Consider the following 19,083-nt stretch of genomic DNA (forward strand, 5'->3'; position numbering starts at 1 on the left):
TCCGGAGCCAACAATAAATAAACAAATATATAGATCGATGAATCAATCAGTCAATCAATCGGAAGCCGGAGGTGCGAGGCGAAGTCTCTAGCGGCCTTCGGGGACGTCTACATGCCCAAAAAGGAGGACCCTGGCTGGTCAGATGACTGCCACCGGCACCAAGCCGGCAGGCCTCAGTGCGGCACAGGATCCACGGTTTCCCCCTACAGCCTTCCATCTCCCCGGCACCACCCCGAGCGCGCGCGCAAGCGTAGTCCCGCGCCGCACCTTGGACTGCATTTCCCGGCAGGCCCCGCAGAGCCGCTGACCTGGGCGGGGCAGCTGACTTCCCGCTCTCCCTCCAGGTGCCGGGCCGGCGCCTGGACACCTGCTTCTGAGCTTCACAGGCCCTGGGGCAGATAGGTCTTTCACCTGTGACTCTAACCTACTGGAGCGGGTGGAGACCGCCTTTGAATTCGTTATGACCAGGACAGTGACTCTCAAACTTGGCTATGGGTGAAGAATTTCTCAGGGGTGGGGGCGGGAGTGTTAATTCGGATTTCCTAGCGTACCCCGAAACTCTGACGCACTGGATCTCGCTTGGCTCGAGCACTTGTATCTTAGCAAGCTTTCCGGGGAATTCTGACCCAGGTAGCCTGCCGGTCACAACAGTTTTGGCATTTTTTTACAAGTCGATTTAGAAAACTCATCCCACCCACGGCCAACCCCAGGAACCTAGCGTCTCGGGGTTCGCCGAGAGGCCCCGCCTCTCGTTTAGAATTGGCCGCTCGCTGGTCCGGTCATGCAGATAAATCTTCCTTTCTGGTTGGTCGGCGGGGAATCTGGAGAAATCTTACCCAATGGGCGTTACAGTTCTCAGAACATGACCTGGAAATCGGTCTCGGGCAGGCGCCTTTGGCTGTGGACACTTAGCTCGCGCGCTGAAACTTCCGGCGTGGGAGCCGAGCGTTGAGTTCTACGTGAGTCCGCGACGCAGCGAGAAGCGTGGCGCTCAGGTCCTTCCCTAGGGAGGGGCTGGGGGGGGCTGGGCAGGGGGCTGGCGCGGCGACCCCGGGCACCGACTGAGGCCAGGGCTTCGGAGGCGGCTGCGATCCGGCTGGAGCTGGCTTTTCGGCGGGGACTTGAAGCCCAGGGTCCTCTGGCTCCAGCGGACGCTGGCCATCCCTGCCTGAAGCGGGGGCTCCTTTCCAGGCGGGCGCAGCTGGTTTCCGGGGTAAGGCACTTTGAGTGCCTGAGGATGGCGTCGGGCTTGGGCTCCCAGGATCAGGAAGGGCTGCTGATAGTGAAATTGGAGGAGGACTGCGCCTGGAGCCAGGAACTGCTGCCACCGGACCCAAGGCCCAGCCCGGAGGCCTCCCACCTGCGCTTCAGACGGTTTCGCTTCCAAGAGGCCGCTGGGCCCCGGGAAGCCCTCAGTCGTCTCCAGGAGCTTTGCCATGGATGGCTGCGGCCTGAGATGCGCACCAAGGAGCAGATCCTAGAGCAACTGGTGCTGGAGCAGTTTCTAATCATCCTGCCTCAGGAGATTCAGAGCAGAGTGCAGGAGCTGCGTCCGGAGAGCGGCGAGGAAGCAGTGACCCTTGTGGAAGATATGCAGAGAGAGCTTGGCAAATTGAGGCAGCAGGTGAGAAAAAGAGTTGTGTCTGGGGTTTGGCCCCGACTGGGATTAGCGTGCCAGCCCAGTTCCGTATACGAATTTACTTGGTTTCCCACAGTGGGCCTTACATAGACAAGAAGCCTTTTTGTACTTTAGTCAGGAACATACATCATCCAGATTTTACCCAAATGAGTGAGTAGTGGAGTGCTCTATTTCCATTAGGAGTCAGTGTCTGCATTAGTGTGAGCCCCGCCCGGACTCAGCTCGCAGGGTTCAAATCGTCACTGTTTCATAATAGCTTTGTCACTTTGGAAAGTTACTGAATCTTTTTGAGGGCAAGTTACTGAATCTTCCTGAGCTTCAGATACGCCACTGGTAAAATGGGAATGATGAAATACCTCTCTAGTGTTCCTTTGACCGTTAGAGGGAGAGCAGCGTGTCGTTTTTGCTTTTCCTAAATTCTTGCAGCACACCTGTTAAAAATCGCTGCTTTAAACAGTCACATTACTTTCTGAATCACACTTTTACCAGTATTTTTGGTTTTGCTTGGTGAAAAGCACTCCAGAAAGTTGTTACAGTCAGACATTGTTTTTAAGTTGATTTCAGGGAGAGCGAAGCATCGATTTGTTTGTTGTTCCACTTATTTATGCACTCATTGGTTGATTTTTGTGTGTGCCCTGTCTGACTGGGGACTGAACCTGCCACCTTGGCGTATGGGGGTGATGCTCCAACCAACTGAGCCACCTAGCCAGGGCCATATAGTTTTGATTACATTACCGGCTTATAGTGAGCGTTAAATAGCTGTTAGCTATCGTTATCTTAGAGTTAGCAGTCTGGTCTCCAGTGCGGAGCTGGGTGGGAGTTTATTGTAGACTCCCAGTTTGTTATTAGAAAACCAATTTGGCACTGAGGCTCTGAGGGCACTTGTGTCCCCAGGGTCACCCAAGTTTAACTTATGCAGTAGTGAGGAATGGAAGCATCTAGAAAAGGTGAGGGAAAGCAGGAGGGAGTGAGGTGTGTCCAGAAGAGCTATGTGGGGCAGGTGTTCTCTGGGAGTGGACTTTTCTCCCCCTACCATGCACCCCCATTTTCTCACATGCACTTGGGATCAGAAAAGCCTATAGTAATAACCATCATCCTCTCTTTCTGGGCCCAGAGGGATCACCAGTGGTTCACTGTTGAAAGCTTGCCCTCAGAATTCTGTGCTAATTCCCTTTCTGTGGGACCCTGTTGTGATGATGAGTAATGTGGGTTGGTTCCCAGGTCACAAACCATGGGCTGGGAACAGAAGTGCTTTCGGAGGAGCCTTTGTCTCTGGAAACAGAACGAAAGTCACCGAGCTTCAAGCTGGAGCCAATGGAGACTGAGCGAAGCCCTGGGCCCAGGCTGCAGGAGCTGCTAGGCCCCAGCCCTAAAAGGGACCCACAGGCTATAAAGGAGAGGGGTGAGGAACAGTTATCTGGGTAGGTGGGAGGGAGGAGGGGCTTGGGTTTGCCTCTGACATCAGCAGGATGGAGCACCTATGCCAGCAAGAGGGAGTTTCTGCCCTCAGGGTTCCCAGAGTGGAGTGAAATACCTAGAAGTGGTAGTTGGGTCCCTCTGGAGGTGGGAGGAGGTAAAGAGAGTGCATAGCTCTTTCCTGTGCAGAGCAGAGACATTTAGAACTAGGTGAATGATTGAGGACCTGAAGCTGCAGAATACTGGTATTCTTACCCTCACCCCTGCATTTAGGATATCATTTTGGAGATAACTTTATTATGCCTCTCTTGCCTCCTTTTGTTCAGTGTTCTATCCTTAGAGCAGAGACTGGGTGTTGGGGAATGGATACTGTGTTGTAATAATCCTTGGGTTGCCAAGAATTAGGAATGCCATTCTCATCATGATTTCTATCACCTTCAGCATTATCTGCTCCCTGGCTTTCTCTCTTTCCTCCCGAAGGAAACTTGGAAGACAAGATGACTGGGCCCCAGGTGATGTGGAAGTTCCCAATGTCTTCCCCCAGCACACCCCCCCCCATACCCTGTGTTGCTCTTGTGGTGGTGGGGTCCTTTTGCCACTTGGAGAGGATCCTTTCTCCCTCACCACTGTGTCTCCCCCACTTTCTTTATATGCCTCCTCTTTACCTTACTCCTAGGCCTTGTATCCTTCTTCTCCATGAAATGTATCCTCAGCACTCTGGGTTTTGCCCCTTTAACCCATGACTCTGCTTGAATTGTTCTTGGTGTCTCTGGGGCTAAAGAAGATCTTGTGCTGTTTCAGTTGCCTGAGAGCTTAGAGGACGTGGCTATGTACATCTCCCAGGAGGAGTGGGGGCATCAGGACCCTAGTAAGAGGGCTGTCTCCAGGGACACGGTGCAGGAGAGTTATGAGAATGTGGACTCACTGGGTAAGGACTTCTTTTCCAGGAATGAACACTGAGCCATTTCTGACCAGGTTCCTCTGTCTTACCCACTCACCTCCCAGACATAAGTTCCCAATTTTTCCAAAAGACCTCCCTTTGTTTAAAATCCCCTGAACTAGGATCAGTTAAACCGCTTCCAAATGGCACACTTGGCACACTTATGGGCCCCAGCTGCCAGAACCGAAGGCAGGGAGTCTGAGCCGTGATGGATTTCCCAAGGCAGAACAAGTCAAATCAGGTGACTGCCCCCCGCCCGCCCCAGCCACGTGCTGTGGAATTGTAAGTTCTTAATGCCTTGCAATTTTGAAATGTTTATTCTTCTGATCTCACTTGTGTTTTCTGCACTTCATTAGTATTCCTAGGCCCTTCCCCAAAGACACAAATTGCAGTGGCAGTGGCATCAGCATTCCAGTTTAGCAGCTCTCCCAGCCCTTAGAAATTCAAGAAGTAGGGAAGACCTTATGGAAATTTGGAAATGATAAATATATCCAAAAGTGGAGCTAGATAAATCAAGCATAAATTAAGATGCATCTGTGTGTTGATTTGTTATGCAGAGATCTAAAATGAGGCCTATGAAATAGGACAAAAACAGTTTTTTAGGTGGAGAGTGTACACAAAACTCAGGATTTAGATGGATGGTGTGCGGTATTGTTTAATTCCATCAACTTTTATGTGTGTATGAGAATTCTCATAATAAAAGTTGGGGGAAGTCTTAAAAAAACAGCCTAAGGAATGTGTCCATTACGATTATGACTACATTGACACACACACAGTGGAAGAGGCACACTGGCCCCTGCTTTCATATATTAGGTTTTCGTACCGAGTAGCACAGCCCTCAGTTCACTTGCACTGATTCTGCAAAGGGGTCGCGGCTGGGTTCGTTTGGTTCCCTTCATTGGGACCTCCTCCAGGTTTTCCATCACTGCTGTGGTTTGGTGCCCTAAGTTTAGCACGGCTCTTTCAGGGAGTGCCAAATAGGAAGAGAAGTTCAGATCACAGGTTCTTAGAACTAAACTGTTTAAAGTCCATGTTTGCTGGAGTTGGAGTGAGGTTTTTGTTTTTAGCGTAGCACGGGAATGGAACTTTTGGATTTTGACCCCAGGGTCTTTTTAGAACCTCCCGGTCCTTTTCTGATTATCCATACTATATTTTCTCCTTCTGGAGTTGCCCAAAGTGAGTTCTATTCTCCATCTATACCTAAGAGTCAAGCCTCTTTTACAATATTAAACTGATACCTCAAGGATCTGACTACTCTGACCATGTTTGTTTAATCACCAAAGTGTATATTCTCATTGCAACAGAACTCCAAGTAATACAAAAGCGTAAAAAGAAAACTAGTCTCACCCAATTTCTTTCTCTAGAGGTAACCCCTGGGAACAGGTTAGTGTGTATATTCCAAGTAATTGCCGTCAGGCTTACTGCACCCTCTGTATCCACCCACTGAGGACAGGGAATAAGACTATCTTTGTTTGCTCTGCCTGGTGGAGGAAAGTGGTGGCATAGAAATCTGTTTCTTTCATTGTGAACAGAATCTCAGGTTTCCAATCAGGAGGCCCTGAGCACTCAGGTGGAACAAGGAAGAAAACCATGGGATCCCAGTGTCCAGACTTACAAGGAGGGACTGAACCCCAGAAGCCCCGCTTCAGGTAAGGAAGATGAGCAGCTTGCCCAGCTAGTTTCCCCCAGTGGGAGTGAGGGATTTGAGGGTTTCGGTGTGGGGATAATCCATCACGGCTGCCAGGGAGGTACAATGAGTCCTCTGTCCTCACTGCCCACTTCCATCCCAGTGAGGCAGGCGAGGCACCCAGAGTTCAAAACATAAGGAAGCATTCACTCATGGGCTCACATGCACGTCTTAGTCAGTAGCTTTGCTCCATCCCTCCCATTTCAGAAGGGCAGAGTCAGAGGCTCAGTTAAAGATGGATGTGGGGACCCTTGCTAAGGAATAAGACTGGTCTGAGCTCTGATTCCTGAGCAATGGCCCCGCCTTTTATCCAGATGCCTCTCTAGAGAGCTTTTGCTGTATGGGGAAGATGGCAAACTGAGGTGCAACCTTGCTGGAGTTCTGACCTGTTAGTAGCAGGCATATGGGATTTTCTTTTTCTCTAGGGTAGAAATAATGTAGAGGTGTGGTTTCTCTCTCTTTCCTTCCCCCTGCCCCAACACTTCTCTCCCCCAGGGGAAGAGAAATTTGAGATTCGGGAAGAAAGTACTCAGTCTATTTCCCCTGAGAGCATCCATCTGCAGGTGCTTCTGCCTGGCCAGGCCAGAGGGGAGGTGCCCTGGAGTCCTGAGCAGGGACGGCCTGGGGACAGGGCAGAAGGGCACTGGGAGCCTCTCCCAGATGATCGGATGGAGCAGTCCTTAGTGGGGGCCACAGGTTGCAGAGAAGTGGGACAACCAAAGGAACTGCAGCGGAAGAAGCTCCACTTATGCCCGTTATGTGGCAAAAATTTCTCTAATAACTCAAACCTAATTAGGCACCAGAGAATACATGCAGCAGAAAGGCTGTGTATGGGTGTGGAGTGCAGTGAAATCTTTGGTGGGAGCCCCCACTTTTTATCACTACACAGAGCACACTTGGGAGAGGAGGCCCATAAGTGCCTCGAATGTGGAAAAAGCTTCAGTCAGAATACCCACCTGACTCGCCATCAACGCACCCACACAGGTGAGAAGCCCTATCAATGTAATGTATGTGGAAAAAGCTTCTCTTGCAACTCCAACCTCCACAGACACCAGAGAACACACACTGGTGAAAAGCCCTATAAGTGCCCTGAGTGCGGGGAGATCTTTGCTCACAGTTCCAATCTCCTTAGGCACCAGAGAATTCACACGGGAGAGAGACCCTATAAGTGTGCTGAGTGTGGAAAAAGTTTTTCTCGAAGTTCCCACCTTGTCATACATGAAAGAACTCATGAGAAAGAGAGGCTTTACCCCTTCTCCGAGTGTGGGGAAGCAATGAATGACCGCAGCCCCTTTCTTACAAATCATGGAACCCCCAAGGCAGAGAAGAAACTCTTTGAATGTTTGACTTGTGGGAAAAGCTTCCGGCAGGGCATGCATCTCACCAGACATCAGAGAACGCACACAGGAGAGAAACCATATAAATGTACCCTTTGTGGAGAAAACTTTTCTCATAGATCCAACTTAATCAGGCACCAGAGAATTCACACGGGAGAGAAACCCTATACCTGTCATGAATGTGGAGACAGTTTCTCTCACAGCTCCAATCGGATTCGTCATCTAAGGACCCATACAGGAGAGAGACCCTATAAATGTTCTGAATGTGGAGAAAGCTTTTCTCGAAGTTCACGCCTTATGAGTCATCAGAGAACTCACACCGGATAAAAAACTGGGGGGTTTCATTTTGCCCCAGATAAGGTGGCATGTTCAGAGGATCCTGTTGAGAGCTGGTATTTCTTTCCCCGCTGACCTAGAGAGCAACAGGGATGGGTGTGTGTGGTGGTCTATGTGAGGGAGGTGCAGAGACAGCAAAGGATTTGCGTACAACTAAAAAGGAATTCTGTTTGCACTAGTGAGGATGCCAAGTCTTTGAGGTGAGCTGCTCAGGGCAGAATTCTCCGTGAAGTCCATTTTGTCTCATAGTGTACCTACCCCCTTCGTATATTTAGCCAAGTTGAGATTTGGATGCCTTACTGTGTCTGTGTTCAGTGTCTTTCCCAGCAACTTTGGGAATCTGTGTGACTTTCTGTTACTGTTTCCTCACTTGGGACATTCAGCAGGAGCATTTGAGCTCCTGAGGCCCTTGAGACCAAAGAAGAGGGGGTGAGTCTCATGGGAAACCAGCTTGAGGGCAAGGAAGGACTGGTGGTAAATTGTACCTCTCCCAAAGGCCCTGACCAGGAAGCAAGCCTTAGTGTCCCTCAGTGGGCTGACAGGAGGGTCCATTGGCAGGCCATGCATATCAGTGTCCCCTCAGACAAAACGGACCCAGAAACCTAAGGAAAATAGTAAGAAGTAATTTGCAGGTCAGCCTAGGAATTGGCAGAGGGTGCTGGAGTGTAAATTAGTCTGCCCTTTGCAGAGATCAAGAGGTCCTCCACCTCTGTCAGAAAGATATACAGAGCTCCGAGTCTTTAGGGGGTTCCATGTAAGATGGGTTCCCTAGGAGACTTTGAAAACATGGATAATAGGGAAATTAGGGATCATGCCTTTCCTTGTTGGAAATATGTTTCGATGGTAATAAATATCTTCAGGAAACATGAAAGTGTGTGACTCTTCATTGAGAGCCTTTGTTCTGGCCTCCAGTGTTGATCTGTCTCCCATCTGCTTTGGTTGGAGGACCTGCTGTTCATAGTCTTGCTGGGTTGGTCGTGAAGGGTCCCACAAAGGTGGCAGCAGCAGACCAGGATGAGTAGGATGTAGCCCTCGCCAACTCCAAGCTGGGACTGCTGCACTGCGTTAGCACAGGGTCAGTATCAGTGCTTGGGGTGATGTCATAATCGTCTTCAAGGTTTTCTTTACTTCTGTGGTATACAGCCGTGTCTGATTTTTCTAGAATTTTTGGGGGGGCAGTAACCGAAGGAAGGTTGGGGTTGGGCTCTTCAGAGACGGCATTTTGGTCTTACAAATGATCCCCAGGAAAAGATGGTCCTGATACAACAGTTACTGTCCATTACTGGAGAGAAGGTATATGGGAAGGGCAGATCATTAGATGAAAGCATTATATCTTATTTTTAAATATTTCATTTTTAGAGAGAGGTGAAAGGAGAGAGGGAGAGAAACATCAATGTATGTTTGCCTCTTGTGTGCCCCCTACTGAGGACCTGGCCTGCAACCCACCCATATACCCTGACTGGGAATCAAACTGGCAACCCATTGGTTTGCAAGCCAGCACTCAATCTACTGAGCCAAGACAGAATGCATTATATTTTAGAATGGGTAATTAGGAATATAATTTTAGGAGTGTGTATCTATGGGAAAGAAGTAGAATACCAAGAAGTATTCTAGGAGTAGGGCATTATCAGTCTTCTCTCAGCCCTGCCTCAGTTTAGTGAGAATTTTTCCTGGGTTTTCTGAGTCAGTTTTTAAAAACTTACTGTTTCTCACTTCTCTGCCTTTCTCTTATCCACAAGAGGGCAGTGGTAGTGCAGAAGGTGGAGGGTTGAGGATTTGAGAGCTGTAGGATCCACAGTGGTACGAGTAGCTGCTGATGCCATGAAATAAGTGGGTGGTATCAAGTCAATGGTACTAAGGGTTCTCTTTGGCTAAGATGGCAAACTGCATTGTAAATCTCCTAAGATTGGAAAATAACCCTAACTCTCCCCCTTCACTCTCCCTCCTGTCACTTCCCCCCTCCCAATAATATCACCCATGTTGATTTTATGATGTGTCCAACTGGTGTTCCTGCTTGAAGCATTGCAACTTCCGGCTTATAGCAACAAGGACTCCTGCATATTTGCTTTTGCACTAAAAAGGCTTTCCAATACGAGCCTCTACTTTCCAATAGTGTAGCTCCTTTTTAGTAAATTTCAGATGCATAGCTGTTCTCAGCCTTGTTTTAATGGGGTAATGTCACAAATTATTGCACGTAAAACACTTAGCACAGTGCCTGGCACATAGAAAGTACCTATTTGTGCCATCTGTGGGCAGATAATACTTGCAACACTTTCTTCAAACTCCTCTGGCTGAAAGAGCAGGCCTTTCACTGCAAGGGATGGCCAAGGGTATGCTTTTTCACCTCATGCTTCCCTATGACACACATACTGTTGACATACTTTCATTTGCTAGTCCTCTTGTAAAAGAGAGTGGAATAGATTCCCACTGGCTTTTATTCAAAGGGAGAATGATGCAGTAAAGACCCCTGCCCCCTAAGTTGAAATGGGTACACAGGAGACCTGGGAGATGTGGCCTGATCCTAACAGTCACACATCATAGCAGATGTAGCGCAGGAGGCCAGCAGAAAGGCTCCTTGGTGGAGAATCGGTAATACATTTAAGCAATGTGAAAATGCCTGGCAGAGGCAGGCCAGACAGCAATGAGGACAAAGCCTGTAGCGGCAGAGTCTAGAAGTGTTAAACAAGCACTAAATTGCTCCCCCCCCCCACGAAAATCCTGTCAGAAAATTTAAGATTTTTTACTGTATGAATGAAAGAATTTATGGCTGTCAACATCATAATCTGAAATTTGCTATTGATAGTCATTGAATTAATCAATTGATACAATTTTGGAATAGGCAAAATCACCACCACTGCTTTAAGACTTGTAATTTTTGTAAATGTTTCATAGGCATTTGAAACAACTAAGACTTTTAACATACATTAAAAGTCTTAATGTATGTTACAAAACACCAGCTAGCAAATTAGCACTAGGGGACTTCCTTTGTTGGATGTCAGGAGATCAAGAATAGCAAGATGAATTAAAAGCAAAAGTGCATTTATTAGAAGCATTTTTTAAGGCTTCAATCTAGCTTGCAAGCACTTCTGATTAAACCTTAAATTTCCATTCCTGAAAGGGAGATTGGCCCTGGCTGATGTGGCCCAAGTGGATTGGGTGCTAGCTTGTGAACCAATGGGTCACTGGTTCGATTCCCAGTCACGGCACATTCATGGGGTTGCCAGCCATGTCTCCAGCAGGGGGTGCACAAGAGGCAACCAAACTTTGTCATATCCCTCCCTCCCTTCCCCTCTCTCTAAAAATAAATTTTAAAAAATCTTTAAAAGAAGGGGGAAAAAAAAAGAGACTAATGTAATTCCTTCTCATCACATACTTTTTACTAAATGGATCTGAGTCTTGCCTGAGTTAGGAAGCAGTGGGAATGGTCTATGTAAATTCAATAATGACAAAATGGTTGATGAAAAATGGCTCAGACCGCAAGTAAAATTCTGACAGATCTAGTAAATGTTGGCAGTTCATCACTGAGACAACTTGAATGTCTCAGAAGCTTTAGGGAAGTAAAAACTGATGGCTCACCAGGGTCCAAACTTGCTCCAGGGAGACAGATTTCCCCAGGCAGAAAGGGTGGGGAAAGAAAACAGTTTATTTCTGAAATTCAGGGTTACGTTTTGTACACAGTGAGCAACTGTCCCTTCATCCCCGCTTCCTCTCAAGGCAGGAAAACACTAGAACTTGAGGGGATTCACCGCTCTCCTAGGAGGGGTCCAGCTTACATTTAGGAATCCTGCTGCTGCCATTGGAACAAGAGGCGGTCGGGTTTCTTGGAGGAGCTCTAGTCTTCAGGATGGTTTCCAGAACCAGACTACAGTCCTTTCCCTTTTTCAGGCTTGGTCAAAGCAAGTGCATTTGTTGCTCCTACAGCTTAGCCTTCCATGGACATGTAGGGCAGGGCGCCGCTTCCCTAGAACCTCCAGATTGGTCCCATCCAGGACGTCTCCCAAGCGGGCCCAGGAGGAGCAAGGGCTGACAGGGCGTCGGTGGCTGCATTCCTACAAAACTTTAACCTCTGCCCTCCAACCATGGCCCTTCAGGACTGGGGACCGAACTCAGGGAATACAAGCGCTTTGATACCCACACCTGGGCGCCCTGCGGCTGAGCCTGCTTGGGCTTTCCCCTGCAGCCCCAGCCACTGTGGCTCGTCGAGGGGCGCTTTATGGCTGCAACAGGTGGTTCCTTTCACTCGGGCTCTCCGTCCACCTGGGAGCCGACTTTGCCCTGGCCACTCTGGCCCGCAGGCGGGTGCTCACTCCCTGCAGGCTTCGGCTACCACGGCTGAGCCAGTCCACTGTGCTCCAGGACTTCCCTCTACACCTGAGCGGATACTGGCCGTGCAGCAGGATACTCCCCTAAATGTCCTGTCGCTCAGAGGCCCATGAGCCAACCCAAGGCCGACAGCAAGGCTGGGCCGACTCTCTCCCCACGGGAGGCCAGCGCAAAACTGGGTGAGGATGGACACCCAGAAAGCGCACAGGCGGGAGAGCAGGGGGCAGGAGGTGGGCGGAGCGGGCTTGCAAGGCCGCACTCCGGGGGTGGTGGTTTGAATGCAATGGGAAGTCCAAGGAGGGTCGTAAGCAGGAGAGGCCCCGACACCTTTTTGTTTTAGTTCGCTCCGCCAGGCTGTGTACTATTGGGAAAGGATTGGGAGAGGACCAGAAAGAAGGGTAGGGAGACTAAAGAGACAGGTGTAGTAACCAAGGCAGGGGGTGATGGCAGCCTGGACCTGGACTTGAACAGTGAGGTGGGAGAAGTGAAGACAAAAGATGAGATACTCAGGAGGTAAAATCGACTTTCGGTGGACCCAGATCAAAGTCTAAAATTTTAGGATGACCTCCAAGAGCACAAAAATTTTGGCCCTGACCTGTCTTTCCTGCCAGCTGCTCCTACAACAAATATCCAGGGACCTTGCAGCTTCAAAGGAGATGCATTCTCACACCAACAAGCTCCAGCTCAAGCTCCCCTTTTGCCCAGACTGCCCTTCCCCTCCCCCCACTAAACTTTAAAGTCCAACTCAAAAGTCACCCTTGACCCTCTCAGAGATTTCCCCTGCACTCTCAAAGCCCTCTCCATATCCATCTTCACTTACACATCCTACAATGTTTTGTATTAGTTTTCTTTGTAATTCATGTCTAAATGCCCAATGCTGTGCACAGTGCCTAGGTCAACGTGAACAGGATAAATAGATACCTTTCAAAAGGGTGTGACTGCCTGCCATTTATTCTAGAATTGCTACCATTGAGGGAAAAAGATATTTGACGCAATAACTCAAAAGGAACTAGACAACTGTCCAGTATGCTCATCTGACATCCCCACATCTTCCAGAACCCATTCTACAACCCATTCTACCCCAGGCTTGAAAGGTGTTCTCAACAAATGCTAACTTCTTACTAACAACAAAACCTAAAATGTTAAGACAATAAGATATAAAATTGTATTTACAATGTAATCTGCCTATTTTAAAAATACATGAAACACACCAAAGTATTGAGTGCTCTTTTTAATGTATCTTCTACCATCATATTCTTTCCACAATAAGAGGGAAACAAATACTAAATAGGTGGCAACAGATTTTAAAAACAGAGCATATTATACCATTAAGTTGAAACACGAATCTATCCTTTTTTTATTATTATTTTCAGAGAGAGGGGGAGGGAGAGAAACATTGATGTGAAAAACATCGATTTGCTGCCTCTCACACACCCCCAACAGGGAACCTGGCCCACAGCCTAGGCATGTGCCCTGACCCAGAATCCAACTGGGGACCCTTTGGCTTGGGGACCCTTCAGTTTGCAGGTCTGTGCTCAATCTACTGAGCCACACCAGCCAGGGCTATCCTTCTTAAAGGTAACAAAAACTAGTCAGGATATAGCTTTGGTATATGCTCTGAACACATTTAAGGTAGCATTTAATGCTTTTCCCACATCCATTCTATTTTAGATAACCTGGGACAATAATTCCTCATTATTCAGATCCTTGTCTAAAATAGAAAAAATATAGATTAATGAACATATATTAAAGATACATTTAATATTTTCAAATTGTATTATTTTATAAACAATATACAAATGGGCACTGATATGCAAAATGAGGTCAGTTGATAAAAACTGACAATTCACAATAGGTCTACGTCATACATTATCACATAACTGCAGAAATCTCTAACCACAAAAATCTAATTACTAGAACCAGAAGTTGAAGGAATACTGGAAGAATCCTTAATATCATGAAGCATAGTTTTCAAAAAACTACCAGTTCTAGAATGGACTCTACTCTGGAACTGTTTCTTGATTATTTCATGTTGCAACTCTTTCAATGTGAAATGGAACCTTTGAAACTCAGGTGTAGCATCAACAAAGTCAAGAAGGTAATCCAAATTCTTTCTTACAGTAGATAACTTAAATTCAGCAATCTGCTCTTGAGCTCCTCGTCCTTTCTGAAACACTTTTGTAATCCCACCTTTTGATTTGGGGGGACTACCCTTCACTTCATCATCCTCATTTAACCACCCCCTATCACCATCCAGCTTGGTTTCCAACTCCCCACATTTCTTAAAACTTTGTCTATAATTCCCATCTTTTAATCCTTGAAGATCACATTCAGGTTCCTTTTTGTAAAGAAGATTTTCCCACGCATTTGCTATGGTTATTTGTTTCACTTCATCCCAACTCTTTGCCCAATTAAAAACTGCACTTTTTATATTGTAGATTTTAATCTTGGAAGCTCCTTTTCCTCCTTTATCTTGCTCATCATCACTTTCTTCAAAAATTACAAGACTCTCTTCAAGTTGCTTCCACCTATAAAGTTGTTTGCAGCTTAAGATCACACCTTGATTCATTGGTTGAATCAAGGTTGAAGTGTTGTGGGGAAAAAACATGCATTTTATTCGACCATCCTCACTAGTTAGTGATTCAGCAGAAGGGTGAACAGGGGAATTATCTAGAAGTAACAAGGCTCTGATATCCTCTTCATGAAATCTTAGAACATTAAGTTGAAAATGCCTGACCTCAGGGACAAAATTTTGAAAGAACCATTCTGAAAACAATTCCCTGGTGAACCAAACATTTTTACTAGGTTTATATATAACAGGTAGTCTACTTGTGTCCTCTTTCACACTTTTGGGCAGCTTTGATTTTCCAATAATGATAGACTTTAACTTATGAGTTCCATCTGCATTTGCACATAAAAGAGCAGATAACCGTTCTTTGTTTATTTTCCTTCCAGGAAGGTAGATATCTCTTCTACTTGGCTGAGTGTTTTCTGGCATTGCTTTCCAAAAGAGGTCAGTCTCATCCCCACTGTATAGTTGAGCTAGAAGCAGTTTCTCCTCTTTGATAAGCATGTACAGTTTTTCTCGAAATGGCTCAACGTTTTCTGAAACTGAACGTAGGACTTGTTCCACACATACTTTTCTGTTCCCAATCGCATGCCTATTTCGAAATCTAAAAAGCCAACCAGTACTAGCTTTGAAGTTTGTTCGCCCAAAACACTGTGCAAATCTCTCTGCAGCAGCTTGAAGCTCCACACCTCTCACAGGGACACCAGCTGAGCGTTTCTGTTGATACCACATGTAGACTGCATTGTCTACATCGCCATACTTGGCTCCTGTTGTCCTCTTTCTCTTCTCAGCCCCGACTAACGGTATGTCTTGTTTCAGTACAAAGTCCAAAATCAATTTTTTATTCTTTTTAATGTCATAAAATGTTGATTTACTGATCCCAAATTCATCCATTACACTTCTAAGAGATCGTCCATCTTCAATCCTACTTAGAACCTTCATTTTCTCCTCCAAATTCAATGTTGTATATTTCCCTCTCTTATTCATACTGAATTTGGTTTCAAACAACCAACAGGAGAATAAAAGGAAAAAGTTTTAATAATTGGAAAAAAATATTTTAAAACAGAGCAAAAAACCCCAACCTAGCTCAATGCCCTGTGAAGCACAGGCATTTGTACAGAAGGATAATGGGCTAAAAGGGATAAGGGCTTATGATTGAAGTGTTAGTCTAGGAAGGGAAAGGTATTATGAATTCAGAAGACTGCCACTGCCAAAGTCCTCTCTAGCTGTTGCTCCTGCAAGACATAGATGATCAGTTGTCAGAATGCCCCTGCTCCTCCTCTCCCTTGACAGACATAGCAGAACCAGTCAGGAAGAACAGGAATACCTACATACTCTGTAAGTCAACACAGGAAAAGATACAAAAGAACGAGAGGAGGCAGGATGTGCTCACGAGAAGTCCAGACCAGGTGAGATAATTCTCAATAAAAAGTGGTGCTTACGATGGGAATGTGGAAGATTCAAAGGCAAAGACAGAGTAATCTTGTGTAGCAGAAATGCAGCAAGGCCTCTCCTCTTTCAAAAGTACCTAATTTTACCTCACTGGCAGAAAAGAAAATGGTGCTCCTATTGCTCTGTATGTAGTGTTCACAGGGCAGCAGTCCACCCACCTGGATAAAGACCCCAAACTTACCCTGACATTAGGATGTCTGGAGAGCTAGATCAGTAACAGCTGTATCTTTAAGTGAAGAAAGTTGGTAGCTTCTGCTGTCCATATGAATGAAGTCCAACTTTTAGAACATTCAATATAGCATTCTCAAAGACTGATGTTTAAAAAGGTAATTTGTAAGTAGGTAAATAATTTGTTAGTGCCACTCGTAGGTCTTCATGGTGTGCATCTGGTGTATTCTCAAGTATTATTTTTCACTGAAATTGGTCCATATGAAGGTTATTAGCAAGTTTCAAATCATGGCAATTCTTGGAGGTGAGTCTAACAGTTTTACAAATATTTTACCATAATTAAGTTTCTAAAAATTAAAAAAAATTATCTTTTTGTTTGTTTTCCTAAGTTTACATTAGGGTTTTAAATAACACACTTTTTATATTTGGTTTTTCTTCATTGTAGATTTTGTTTAATTTGAACCAAGGCTCAATTTTTCCACTGCTTGACAAAATTTAAAAAGTTTCTCTGTAGTATTTCTGGTCAGTTGTTTCCCATCAATCCTTCTGTTGGCAGTGTCCTCTGGAGCTCAGCTCCCTCAAGTATTCCTTTCAGGTCCTGGTGCTGCCAAATTCCATTTATTTCTTAGAAATGTCCTACTCTAGATTATTTTCATGGTTCTCATTCCAGATATAGAAACTCATGGGAAGTAATAAAAACTGCCACTTTTTTCCATTCCAGGTGCTATGAAGAAAAAAAAGTATGTCAGAGAAATGAGAGAAATGCTCGGTGTTTCAGTTACTTTTCCTCTCCTTTAGGGAAGATCCTGACTGGCTTTCAGTCATTCCTCAACTACATAGGATTCTCACAAGCCTCTTATCTAGCAGCCCAGAAGAGTCTACACCGTTAGTTTTCCTGTAACAGTTGTTGTAAGAAGTGCCAACTGGTTTGTTGCAAGAAGTGCCAACCACAACTGTTACTTTTCCAGTAACATTTGTTGCAAGAAGTGCCAACTAAGAAGATCATGAAAGGATATCATAGTTAATACGGTGTGGAGGTAGTGACATGCTAAGATCAAACAACCCTGTAAAAGAGGCAGCTATAATAAAGGCAATACTAAGTAATAACTATTACAAATGGAAAAGAGAAAAAAGTTTGTCAGCCAATGGTAGCACCATAAACTCCAGCAAAAACATCCAGCCTACTATGGCAGTTGTGTGGTGTCTCAGAATAAATTCCATGTGTTTGCTTTCATTGCTTCCCACCTGTGCATTTATCATTTCTGAAACCATGCTCATGCAGGACAAGGTGAAATCAAAAGAAAAGACTCAGAGAACTTGTATGGGCTCCACAGCAAGTGTAAGCAACTATGGCATTAAACTTCGACCAGTGAAAATCATCAGTGGGCCTCATTCACTGTTCACCATTTTGTGCCTTGCTTCCTCTTTCTTTCACAGGGTCTCTTCTCCCACTTCCTTCTCCCCATCTGCCCTGACCAACTCCCTACCCATTCTATGAATCAGGCCTGCCAATGATATCCAAAGTCACTGCCTCCAGAACTTCATTTATTTAATTCAATGAGATCCGATCATATGCCCAGCTTTGGGCCCACTGATGAGGATCTGAATGCTAAGAGCATCACTGTCCACTGGTTCTGAGAGACTGGAAACAATAGTGACTTTTGAGGAAACGAAGTCCCAACCTGACAGATTCTAAGGAAATCAACCTGCTTTGAAACATATGACTCAGGCAGATGTTTATAATTATCGCCTCTATTTAATCCTTTTAGAGGATTAAAAGGAGATCTATCCCTCAGAGGATTGTAACATGATTCCACCTAAGAGCAAAAATAGCGTAATGGCCCAGTTAATGGACTCTCATTTTCATTCCCACTTTAAACACACCTGCAGATGAACCGTCCTAGAAAGAAGCTCCCTCAAAAACCTTCAAATGATGTTCAGATATATACAGTGCATTCTCTTCACTCCCATTCAAAGCACATAAATCTACATGAACTTTCTTTCTTTCCCTAAATGTAGGCCAATTACATTTAGTAAAAATACTAAAGATACCACATTCTAATCCTTCTAGCTTTTCAAGGCTATGCTTCTACCTTACCCCAGCAATTTTCAACCTTTTTCATAGCATGGCACACATAAACTAATTATGAAAATTCTGCGGCACACCAAGAAATGTATTATATTTTTTGCCAATCTGACCAAAAAAAGATATAATTTTGATTTATTCACACAGGCTATTGTTGTTTTGGCTGTCATTTTTTAAATTTGACAATCTAAGGGAAAAGAGGTCCGTGGCCCTGACTAAATAGTCACGTATCGCATGTTTTAAAAATTCTTGCAGAACACTGGTTGAAAATCGCTGCCCTAGCCTCTTGCCCTCTTACAACTGCAGACAAATCCCTCAAGGTCTTTTATGATTTTCCTCAACCAAAAATCAACTTCCATTCTTAGGAATTTCTGCAGCATTCAGCTTATGACCTCTCTTGTCCTTTAAATATGATTCAGTAAATATATGTGGAATGCCCATCTGACTCAGGTAATTTGGCCACACTGCAGGAAATACAAGATGAGAAGAAAATTCTCCTTCTACAGGAATCATGCTGTAGTGAAAAAGGATAGCAGGGGACCTAAATTCCAGGCTAGGAGCTTCCAATGGTTATGTGACACTGGCAAGTCACTTCTCAGCTCTCAATTTCTCTGTCATTAAGAACTATAAATGTAGCCTATTTCACATACCTCACAAGAAAAAACAATTGATAGAGATGCACTGCCCAAAACAGGGTACAAAACCCTCAGAGCCCTTGATTCTGTCGGAACAAAAAGGCCTCCTCCGGAGAGGCAGCGGTGAGCCTCGGGACGGCAGGTCCGCCTCGCCTGGCTGGGCCAGTAAGGCTAAGAATCCTGCGGGCGCAGGAGGCAGCGACCCTTACCCAGCGGAACTCCCCATTAGCGGGCCGCCCGCCGTCCGAAGGCGACTCAGGAGCTACGGAGACGCGCAACGCCCCACAGAGCCAGGCCGCGGGACGGCGAGACCCACAGAGCCGTACGCAGGGCCTTCTAGGCTTTGCGGCCTGGAGACTGTGGCATTAACTCTTCTGGGCGCCAGGGCGAATCCGGCAGGAAGCCGGTTCCTTCTGCTGAGCTAGAAGCCCCAGTACTCGCAAACGCAGCTTGGGGGCAGAGCCATCCCGGAAGTGCTCTACTTCCGCTTCCGGT

General features: G+C 46.0%; 2 protein-coding genes across 12 annotated transcripts; one reads left to right on the plus strand and one right to left on the minus strand.

The window, feature by feature from the left end:
• The first annotated feature begins 348 nt into the window (after window positions 1-348).
• ZNF263 (zinc finger protein 263) lies at window positions 349-14,656 on the plus strand. Of its 10 annotated transcripts, none has more exons than XM_045189798.2 (7): window positions 349-995; window positions 1,192-1,624; window positions 2,861-3,041; window positions 3,497-3,567; window positions 3,857-3,983; window positions 5,528-5,644; window positions 6,178-8,243. In XM_045189798.2, exons 2-7 carry the CDS (start codon window positions 1,238-1,240, stop codon window positions 7,344-7,346), a joined length of 2,052 nt encoding a protein of 683 aa, XP_045045733.1. In that variant the 5' UTR covers window positions 349-995; window positions 1,192-1,237; the 3' UTR covers window positions 7,347-8,243. The 10 variants fall into 10 exon arrangements, with proteins under 10 accessions (XP_045045733.1, XP_045045734.1, XP_053784627.1 ...); XM_045189799.2 differs by having other exon boundaries at window positions 349-959; XM_053928652.1 differs by lacking the exon at window positions 349-995 and having other exon boundaries at window positions 1,095-1,624; window positions 6,178-6,666; window positions 6,815-7,099.
• Window positions 12,772-19,053, minus strand: TIGD7 (tigger transposable element derived 7). Of its 2 annotated transcripts, none has more exons than XM_045189802.2 (3): window positions 18,798-19,053; window positions 15,881-16,591; window positions 12,772-15,235 (listed from the first exon to the last, which is right to left on the minus strand). In XM_045189802.2, exons 2-3 carry the CDS (start codon window positions 15,886-15,888, stop codon window positions 13,585-13,587), a joined length of 1,659 nt encoding a protein of 552 aa, XP_045045737.2. In that variant the 5' UTR covers window positions 15,889-16,591; window positions 18,798-19,053; the 3' UTR covers window positions 12,772-13,584. The 2 variants fall into 2 exon arrangements, with proteins under 2 accessions (XP_045045737.2, XP_024409050.2); XM_024553282.3 differs by having other exon boundaries at window positions 18,604-19,053.
• Window positions 19,054-19,083: the final 30 nt, after the last annotated feature.

This window comes from Desmodus rotundus, chromosome 1 (genome assembly GCF_022682495.2).
Source record: "Desmodus rotundus isolate HL8 chromosome 1, HLdesRot8A.1, whole genome shotgun sequence".
NCBI lineage: Eukaryota > Metazoa > Chordata > Mammalia > Chiroptera > Phyllostomidae > Desmodus > Desmodus rotundus.